The following is an 11,436-nucleotide window of genomic DNA, read 5'->3' on the forward strand; positions in this document are numbered from 1 at the left end:
TACCTAGTAGGATTCATCCTTATATGCAGGGGCATAGCTACCGTTATAAAAAAAGCCCAGGATTTTTGCTATAAAAGCTGGAGAAGCCCTCATTACTATCTAAACATAAAGCTTGCAACCTATCTGGCATGCTATGTGCCTGAAAAGCACAAAAATCTATACTTTACTAAGGAAGTATTATCTCAAATATTCTATTTGATATATTTCACAACTTTCCAGACAGAATCTTATATTTGCAACATCAGGATTTTACTGGTGAAGAGGGGCATCAACAGTAAAGGCCAAATGAATGCTGATACTGGTTAGAACATGTTTAGTATATTGAAAAACTGGGAAATCAGTGACCAGTGAGTAAAATCAATTTGCTACAGTACTCATTGAATAAGATTTGAACCTTGTCTATGGTCCACCCAGGATGCTGAGACTGTGAGCTTACCTTCTGAATGCCAAGGTGGTCTATTAGAAGCATCTGAGCATTGACCATATCCTCTATGCTGACAATCGGGAATGTTGTTCCGTAGGGCTGCAAAGTCAAACTTGGCCATTATGAAATGATGCAAGCAAGAGTCATTACACAAAGTTGACACTGAAATTATACATCAGTGCAGGACCTTGTTGAAGAGCCAATATCCATTAGCTAAATACTTGCTCCTGTCCTGTACTGCATCAACATTGTCACAATACATTCTTCCAAGTATTTCCATTACAGCATCCTTCGTAACTATGACAGATGTTGAAAGTTCAATCCCTGAGAATGAGTTCAATTGCAAAAGCTATTTTCTGTAGAAAAAGATATCTCAAGATATTGTCACTCCTATCACAACATGAACACGTGTGCATGTGTGGCTGCGTGTACAAGCCCAGACTTAAAGGGTCACATGTAACGCAAAACACAACTTTGCGAGATGGAAAAAAGAGTAGTTTGAAGAACACATATGCATATTCATCTCTATGGTCGAAGTTAGAGAACAAAAGAGAGAGAATATGACAGCATAGAGGATATGATAAGTCATCTTATATGTGATCACAGTGAGTAAAGGTTGGCAATGTACTTCCCTTGCTTTCGGATCGAAAAATATTTTTCATGTCAAAATAAAATATCACCACCATCAAAGGTACCCTCACATATCGTCACATGGTTGTGCTCTCAGATTTCCTACCCCATGCTTAGTAATTACTGATCGTTCTTCGCCTCCATTACCCCTGCCAGCTTCCGGTTGAACAGAGACCGAACAAGAATAAGCAGAAATTAAAAAGAAATACCATATTGCCTAATGTTATCATGAACCTGTTGGAGTTTGTCTTATCTGTTGTCACTATTGTTAGAATTTTCGTAACATGTATTTAACATAAAAACACTTCTGGCATAATGGGTGAATGAAGCAGGGGAGGTAACTGTAAGTATTCCATATGGAACAATATCCTCCTGTTCCTTCACTCCATTGAACCAGAAGCTGATAGAGGTAATGGAGGAGAAGAACAGTCCGATATACCACGTGTTGCCCTTAAAATGTTGAACAAAAAATATTTCATGTGAGTAATTGTTCAGCATGGAGTTGGAAATGTGAGAGCACAACCAAGTGAAGAAATGAATGTATACCTTTGATGGTGGCGATATTTTATTTTGACGTGAAAAAAAATGTTTTGAATTGAAGCAAGGAAAGTATGTTGCCAACCTTTGCTTGCTTAGCTCGCATGTATGAAGCCTGGTCATTTTCTCTATGCTGCGCAACCCATTTGGACTACATTTTGCCTGTGCTTGCGATTACATGGACCTTGGGTCTGTAGTCAAAAAAATATGCTTGTTCCACACTTTTTCCTATTTTTTTCACATCTTGTTTTCTGGGGGTTGGCAGATTTGCAAACCAGGTTTTCAAGAAAGTGTAGCATTAGAAATACTAATATCATTGTTAAAAAGAATGCTCAGCTTGAAAATGAAAGTTTTAATTTTAGGAAACAGAAAAAAATCCTGTTGATTGTGATAAGTAGCCTCTGTCACAGACAAAACTAAATGTCTGTTGTATTCACAGCCATGTGTCTGCCTGTCTGTCTATTGATGACAATATTCAATACTCAACTTCAATCACTGACCACATGCACTTATCCATCCTCGATATCTCCAGGGTATACGTTCCGATAAGTCTCCACTATACCCTGGACGCATCTACAGCTCTGCCCGATAAATTTATTACCTCCCTTTGCTGGCTCCGCCTTCTCACAGTAGCCAATCAGCTAGGCCGCCGTTATAACCGAGCATGCCAGTGTCAACAAAGGTAGCGGTCGCAACTGAGAGGGTTTGCTCGCAGTGCGTTCCAGATTTTACGGAAATCATAGAAACAAATTGACAGGTCCGAAACATTAAAACAACATATGCAAGAACGCCTTCTACCTCTTCCAGAGAACCTCTGCATGGTTTCTGTTGCCAAGTATAATCGGTTAGATAATTCAAAAAACGAAAGTGAGTTGTGATTGGTTCGCTCAACTTCCCAGCGTAGACACCTGACTGGATCAAAAGACAGTCAAGGGAGGTAATAAATTTATCGGGCAGAGCCGTAGATGCGTCCAGGGTATAGTGGAGACTCATCGGAACGTATACCCTGGAGATATCGAGGATGGCACCTATCAGGCTATACACCATAAATGGCTCTTGCACCCAAGTTCTGTCTCTGTCACATTATGTAGTTACACAGACAGGCAGATGTGATGCTTGTACACATGACATGATATCTGTTGATTGCAAACAAAGTGCATCCATTCTTCTCAGGTGATTGGATGGAAACCAGTGCAAACTGAGATTGTCAAGATTTCAAGTCCTGCTGTGTACTTGGACTAACGACAGTTTCCAGCCACGCAGTAGTTTACCATCTCAGTAATTGTTGAGTGGAATAATTCAGAATAATTGAGCAACATACTTATTATATACACACACCTGAGCATATCAGCAAATGGACCAACCAATGAAAATCTTTGTTACACCCGAGTGCATGCCGATGCGCTTTATGTATCCCACTTGCTTCATTTTGAGGGCAGTAAACCCAAGCAAAAAATTCTGCTTTTTTGATTTGCCAATATATGCTTCATAACTTTGTTTATTTATTTTTTCATAATCAGAAATGCGTTTTGTATGTCATGAATAAATGATATTTGGGTTTTAATTATTTTTGGATTTTAGGTTGCATGTAAGCTTTAAGCTAGCTTTATAGTGCCAGCTAACTGATGCATGGCTGGGGACCGAACCTTAACTGTCCGCTCCCCGGGCAAATGCTCTAACCACTACACCATGAAGGCAGCCTGATAATATTGAATGTGAGGAGAAGAGATCAAATATGAAACAGTCCTGAGACAAATCTCACTACTTTTTCCCATAATAAATGACCAGTCCTTCAGTCCCTCCAGAAGACTTGACACTAGATATCACTTGCCTTGTCTGTGACTGGATTAACTGATGATGGGCCCCTGCAATGAAATATCTAACACATGTATGCAGTGTTTTATTACAGACACAAAGTGGAATGACTAAATTAATAGACATTATTAGCAAATTAACTCAAGAAAATAAGGTAAATTACATATGATACTTACAATATGGAAGTAATTTGAGGATAAAAAACCTTTTACCGAATATCAATCTTTCATATATCAGTGTTTAAAAAGTAAATTTAAAAGAGATTAATAAACCAGGAATGAACACAACGTTCGAGTGAAACCACCCAATGCAGTCATGTTTGTCAACAAAATCACTCATTAGAAACATTAGAAAACCCCACTTCAGGAACACTGAAAATCCCCTTATCAAGAACATTAGAAAACCCCTATTCAAGAACACTGGGGGACGAGACTTCTGTTCAAGAACAATGGGAAACATCTCTTCAGAAATATTGGAAAGGCCCTATCCAACATCAGTGTAAACACTAGTCAGAGAACAGAGATGACAGTTTCTGAATCTCTTGAAAGTAGTTCCTCCTAAATGACTTCATTTGCATACCCATCAATGGAGGTCCAGGTTTATTTTAATAGTCTATCATGGGTGGGCTGAAACTGGGTTTTTATTTTGACAGTTATCAATGGTCTTGATCAACACTGGCACCAATAGAGGATACAAGTTCAGGAAAAGCTACTCACGAAGTGCCATAGCAGCCTCCAAGATTGTTGGTGCAGATGACAAAGAACTTGTTGGTGTCCACTGCACATCCTGGCCCAACAAACTTCTCCCACCATCCAGGACGGACATTGTCCTGGAACAAACTCTAACTATCAAAAATGGTCAGCAAGTTCAGTCACAGTGAGTGAGTTTAGTGTGATGCCACTTTGAGCAATATACCAGCAAGATCATGGGACGCCAGAAATGGACTTCACACTTTGTACCCACATGGGGAATCGAACCCGGGAATTTCAGCACGACAGAGGAACACTTTAACCACAAGGTTTCCGCACTGATCCAGGTATGGCCAGATTTAACATGTTATATTTGGGATTACACTTTCTTAATGAAGTACAAATTCTAGCACTTTTGGGTTGTATCTCATCCATGACTAGTTCACAGTCTAGACTACCAAAAACCACAAAATGTATACAATAGGTAGATCAAAAACATAGTTAATTATGTCTGTTAGCTTCCTAGTATATAATCATGTTCATTAAAAACATAGTTTATAGTTTGCATCGCTTGCATTCAGACAAAAACAACATGCAACACACAATGTTATGTTTTGTTTTATACGATCATTAATTTGCTCAGAAGATCAATTGGAAACTGCATCAATTTTCAAATCACGATTTAACAAAACTAACAATACAAAACACATATTCTACAGTTAAAATTTATGTTTCCTTATAAACAAGCAAGATCAATCAATAGACATATTATTTGATCAACCAAACAGCACTAGTTTTCACCATAATGTAATTAAACATTTTGTCACATACCTTGTGGCTCTTGGCATGTGAGCTGGCAGACAGACCAGCAGAGATAAGCACAGCATTGTTCTTTTCCTCATTCAGTTCTCCCCATGTCTCGAATGCCACCTTGAGGTGAGGCAGGATTCCGCCATTGTACTTCAACTTGAATGGAGTCTCGTAATTGTAGACCTTGAATCCTGTAGTAATCTTGTCATACTCAGGCTCTGGACCAGCATTTTGACTGAAACATTTTGGGAACAGATGCGATAATGCAGGATTTCCTAAACTGTTATTTCGCACTAATCTGTTAATCTGCTAGTCCTCCCTTAATTCTACGTGTTCACCAAAGTACATGTTTGTACACACGAAATTTCATATGGATATTGCAGTGATAGAATGTGTTGGCTGGTGATTGACAGTATGAACTGATAGCAGTGTATGAAACTCCTACTGGACCCAGATATATAACTAAGTTGTAAGCCTGTCATGTAACTAGCAAGCAACGGGCCACTGGGCAGACACTATTGCATACACTGCTCATAGGCTATTCAGACAACTTTCAAAACATACAATTTATGCTCCATCTGCTATCTGGTATCAGGGATGGCTGTCAAGACACAGGATTAGCAATCTTTTAGTAAATATCTATTAACTGTCAATAAATATCAGAGAAATAAGTGAATAAAAAATGAAGAGAGTCTGGAAAAAAATTACCTCATTTATGCATAGATTTCTAACAAAACCAATGTTCTGAAAATAATTTAGTGAGTGAGAAAGTTTAGTTTTACCCTGCTCTCAGCAATATTCCACTTATATGGCAATAGTCTGTAAATAATAGAGTCTGGACCAGGCAGTCCAGTGATCAACAGCATGGGCATCAATCTGTGCAATTGGGAACCGATGACATGTGTCACCAAGGCAGCAAGCCCAACCACCCATACTGTGCAGTCATCAAACCACCATGCCACCATGTTAGTTGTTCTTATGACAAGCATAGTCGCCTTTTATGGTAACTCGATTGCTGAAAGCCTTTTCTACCCTGGACCTTCCCGGGTCAAACATAATTCAGAAGCCATAAATAAAGATACAAGTGTACTGCATAAACTAAAAGTTCTTTCCTCACAACAGTTTATGTAAGAATCATTAATAATTTGTCCCATCTTTGATATTTCCAATTAGCAATTTTACTAGCCCAGCCATTAGAGGCTGAGTATCTGGCTTATTTTATACACTGTTTTCACTACATACTGAGAAAAACGTCAATAAATGTCAATAAACATTTTTCTCATGATGCCTGATAAGCTTTTAAAGATGTCTAAAGATGTCTTGCCATCACAACTGCTGATTTAACAAACTAAATTTGACGTGAGTGAGTTTAGTTTTATGCTGCACTCAGTCTTCTGTAAATAATCAAGTCTGGTCCAGACAATCCAATGGTCAACTGCATGAGCATCGACCTACACAATTTGGATACAATGACCTGTCTGAGAGCCTGACCACCCCATTCCATTAGCCACCTCTTATGACAAACATGGGTTACTAAAGATCAATTCTTGGTGAAAGTTGGCCAATAGTGCTGATTAGCTTCAAACAGACTGACAATAGCAGCCCGCCTATTTTACACTAAGGCTTGAACATGCCAACTCCAGCACCCGATGATGATTCCATAACATTATCTCTGTACGAAATGATCCTATCTCCCAAACTTGAACATAGACTAATAATAGCTGTAGTGCTGGGATTGAAGGAAGACTCTAGACTTGAGAGCATATTTTTCAGGTCACAGACCCACCTACTTTAGAATAGTGCTTTGTCACAGATTATGTGAAACCCAACACCTGGTCAAGTATAAAATTCCTCATGAGTTCCCAACATACTCCAGTCTGTTCTGTCACTATGACTCAGGAAAACTAACAGCTGCACTAATACTTCTTTCTGTTTACAATGTAATGACGTTAAGTTTTATGATAATAATTGAAAGGGAATTAAAATTTACAGTAAGTATTGATAATTAATTCTTATGCTGCAGATTTCAAAACAAAACTTTCAAGTCAAGCATGTGGCCTCAGGCTTTATTACTGACGGTGCCCTTGGTCAACCAATGGTTGACAGTGTGGACACTTTTTGGGGTAAAATGACCACTGCAAAATGGTATATACAGATGTCTCATTAATCTGAGATTGTGTTTGTCCAACACAGGCAATGGTTGATAGCATGTACATCCATATGATTAAACTGGCCACTGCAAAACCAATGTTTGATAGAATGGACATCTGTATGAGGAAACTGGCCACTGCAAACCAATGGTTGATAGAATGGATCACTGTATGAGTAAACTGGCCACTGCAAACCAATGGTTGATAGCATGGACATCTGTATGAGGAAACTGGAGACTGCAAACCAATGGTTGATGATAGAATGGACATCCGTATCAGGAAACTGGCCACACCAAACCAATGGTTGATAGAATGGGCAGCTATAACATATGGGTAAACTGATGACTATAAACTGGTGCTTGATAGAATATGCATCTACATGGGTAAAATGGCAACTATAAACTAGTGGTTGAGGCCATGGGCAATGATCCTTAACACCTGGGTAAAATGACTATTACAAAAACTCAAAGCTATACACTGTCTATAAGAGGTGGTCAGGCACACTGACTTGCTTGCTATAGATCTTTGTATCTTACTGTTTAGATAGGTGTTAACTCATGTTCCATTTGAAGCACTGCCTGGAACTTCCAGATATGACAAGCAGACTGAAAAAGCCCGGAGTAACCTACACTCATGGGCACTGTATGAAATTGGGTCACTAGTGGCAGGCTGTTTGGGAGATAAACTTAGTGACCTTGAAATTAGCATGACAAAGCATACTCCAAATGAAAAATGAAAGCACATTCAAAAACACCTGGCATAGCAACAGGTTATACTGCGACGAAAGAAAACACAATGAGTCATTATTGATTATTCTACAACATGCACTAGTCATTATAACTCAAAAAAATCTAAGTATGAGGAGTGCACATACAATTCGTTCTACAACTTCATTTGTTTAATGTTATAAGTCAATCTAAATTATTAAACACCAGAACATGTATACCTTCTAACATATCATTACATAACATGTTAAGTCAACAATGTCAAAACAATATAACACAACAAAACATATTCAGTATTAATAATGAATTTTTTTATCTGCACAGAATTTCAGGGAGCTGTGCATTCACAGCCATTTCAGTTAACAACAGGTTGCATGGAAATTTATCCTTGAGTGAAAATTTTGATTCAATATTTTCTCATAACACTTGCTTTGAAGTGAGTGAGTAGAGTTAAAATTTATGTCAAACTGAGCAATATTCCAGCTATATGGCGGCGGTCTGTAAATGATCCAGTCTGGACCAGACAAATCCAATGATCAACAGCATGATCATCGAAACTGGGAACCAATGTCATGTGTCAAGCAGGTCTGAGCCTGACCACCTGATCCCATTTAGATGAATCACCTCTTACGACAAGCATAATCAGTGAGTCACCTTTTGTGGCAAGACCTGTTTGCTGAAGACCTATTCTACCCTGGATCTTCCAGGGTCTGCAGTGAAGTGACATGCTATGAACTGAAGGTAGCATTTCTCCTTATGGAAATGTCGTAACTCTTAACTGAAACATGAGCCTTAAACATGTGTTATGACAGAGAATTTGTAATTACTATCTGAGGGATGGTGACAGAGAACTAGGCAAGAGTAAGAAAATACTGAAAGTGTGCGTTATGTAATTTTTGTGATCATTTGACGAAGCACTCAGCAATATTCCAGCAGTCTGGAAATAATTCAGTCTGGACTAGACAATCCAGTGATCAACATCATGAGCATCGATCTACACAATGGATATATGGTGACATGTCAACCATGTCAGCAAGCCCAACAACTCAATCCTGTTCATTACCTCTGACAACAATAGGTTGAAGATTAGTTCTAACCCGGATCTTCACAGGTTCAAGATGTACCAGTACCAGTATAGTTTCATTTCAAAATATGGTACTTAGGACCATTTCTGTCTAGGATCTTCATGGGTTAAAAAATGAATACTGACAAATGTTTTGAATGTAGTTATAGGTGGTATTGCTACTGAGACTAGCTGAGACTAGCTGACACTAGCTGACACTAGTTGTGACAAGCTGAGACTAGTCATCCCAATCCTAGCTTTCTCAAACCCTTGCATTTTGACATCCTCGATATCTCCAGGTTGTACATTCCCATAACTCTCCACTATACCCTGGATGCATTTATGGCTTGGCGCGATAATTTACTACCACCTCTGGATGGCCTTTTTTCATCCAGTCAGGTGTTGGCTTCACTGGGAAGTTGAACTTACCAGTCACAACTCACTTTCTCTTTCTTAAACAATATGAACAATTAAACTTGGCAACACAATTCATGCATAGATACACTGAAAGAAATAGAAGGAGTTCTGTCATATATTTTTTCTAAAGGTTCGGGCCCGTCAATTTGTCTATATAATTTCCCAAACAAACTATCAGCAGCTGCAGTTGCTATCTTTGTTGACACTGGCAGCGGTTTAGCTGCCACAGATACATCCAGGGTATAGTTTAAATTTTTCAGAATATATACCCTGGTGGTATCGAGGATGGCATTTCTGTAATGCTACACAAACACCATGACCCACTCCCTGTGGCTTAGCATGTTTATTGATAGTAATCTCAAATTTTAATTGAGCTCCCCATCACCACATCTGACAAGAACAGTGTGATGATGGTGGCACAAATCAGTTGAAGATAAGCACTACTGGCATGGGAAAAATCATCATCATCATTATCATCATCATCATCCATGCCATAAATTATGAACTGTCCCTAAACGTAAAATATATCATTAACTTATTTTATGTCATACAATGTCATTTCAAAGGCTATCAATACATAGTATATGCCTCTGTACTATGCCTAGCTGTGTGTTATTTATGTTGAAAGCGACTAGTTCATATGAATAAACTTGTATTCCAGCCAAGGTCGAGCACACCATGGTATAGTGTGAAGTCGTCTAGTTACATGCTGGACTAGAAAGCGACTAACCTAATGATTCAAGTAATGTTAATTTTCAGCTTTCGGATATACAAATATGTTTGTACTTTGGTTAAACAAGTACTGGCCTGCACCATAACATGACCACCCACCCACCCAATACTTCCATTAAACTTGATATTGCAATTGTGTTTTTGTATATCTAGCACTTAACAATGACTCTTTAGTATACTCACACTCGAGTGAGACAAGGGAAGTCTGTTTCAAGGCCTTTGAAGGGAAGAGAACTGTTGGGTTCTTCTTCGCCGAGTTCTGGGTAGTATGGAACTTCAATTTGGGGGAGAACACGCTGAGATTTCTTCCCATCCTGGTGTAAAGGTCGAGTCCGGGAGAATTGTTTTGATTTGGGTGAATGTTCGCTTTTGATGGTAAACTTGCTCGGGGTGACAGCGCTGTTTTGAAATGATCGTCTCTTTACCATTAAACATCCACAATACTGACTTTGTTGTGTCCTGTTCACAAAACGATACAAGGAAACCGAAGCTTTCCTGAAATACGAAGTCATGTTTGTATACGTACTCTCGTCAGTGAATTTTGAAGTAGCAATCTTAGGGTGACAAACAAAACCCTGCGATCCAGTTTGTGCGGGCAGTTTTCAACATCTTCACTTGAGCTTTGACATGAAGGTGCGTTATTTTACAAGATCAAAGCGCAAAATCACCCACATCAGTTCAGATATCGGTGATGTCGCAGTCATAAAACACAGTCACTGTTAGTGTCAAGCCTTTCAGACACACGTGCCCAATGCATGCACGCAATAGTATTTCAAGTGTCCGTAATGGCTGTTTATGTTGGCTGGATAAACGGCTGTTTATATCGGGGAACCCGGAAGTATTTGACCAATGGCAGACCTATTTAAAAATAGTCCTCTAACTTGACTTGCAACCTGGTTCCCATTCTCTGCTGCGCAAACGCTTTCACACGAATCGAAGCGCAGCAGACCCAATGCTGGCACCAGATTGTCATGATATCGTTCTTCCGTACAAACGTAATTTTTTATTTCATGGGTATGACCAGGGATACTCTATAACAGGGATTGGTCACTCGCTTGCTTTCCTTACCATTTGTACTAATTAACGTGTGCCTCGTCATGCTCCACTGCACACGTCGACTTGGTTTGTTCTCAGCGCAAATCGGCTGCGCTTAACAGTATTTCAACCAGTTTTCTGTCGGAAACTATCGGCATCTCCCGGAGTAATACTCGGTAAATTGGAGTAGGCTCCCCTGAATGTTGTCACAACAAGCTGGTTACACTTCCTGTCGCCGAATGATGCATGTGTGGATTAATGAGAGGACTTGAGAATGTGTTTACACATTGCCTTGTTCAGAGACTCTCTGTTTATGTGACAATTTTGATACAGCGTTCGAAACGATCGCCAGCCCAGAGGCCCAGCGTCGCAGGCCCTTGTGGTCTTCTGTCAATTAGATCTCATTTCG

General features: G+C 39.3%; 1 protein-coding gene across 1 annotated transcript in view; it reads right to left on the bottom strand.

Moving 5' to 3' along the window:
- Positions 1–10,804, bottom strand: part of LOC137273787 (serine O-succinyltransferase-like) — a 33,691-nt gene extending 22,887 nt beyond the window's left edge. Inside the window, exons 1-5 of the mRNA XM_067806643.1 lie at positions 10,176–10,804; positions 4,927–5,140; positions 4,123–4,235; positions 3,423–3,456; positions 437–523 (exon numbers count right to left, since the gene is read on the bottom strand). Of these exons, the coding sequence (XP_067662744.1) occupies positions 437–523; positions 3,423–3,456; positions 4,123–4,235; positions 4,927–5,140; positions 10,176–10,504 (777 nt within the window). The 5' untranslated portion in view covers positions 10,505–10,804. The remainder of the gene's footprint in view (positions 1–436; positions 524–3,422; positions 3,457–4,122; positions 4,236–4,926; positions 5,141–10,175) is intronic.
- Positions 10,805–11,436: the final 632 nt, after the last annotated feature.

The sequence above is a fragment of the Haliotis asinina genome, chromosome 2, assembly GCF_037392515.1.
Source record: "Haliotis asinina isolate JCU_RB_2024 chromosome 2, JCU_Hal_asi_v2, whole genome shotgun sequence".
Classification (NCBI taxonomy): domain Eukaryota; kingdom Metazoa; phylum Mollusca; class Gastropoda; order Lepetellida; family Haliotidae; genus Haliotis; species Haliotis asinina.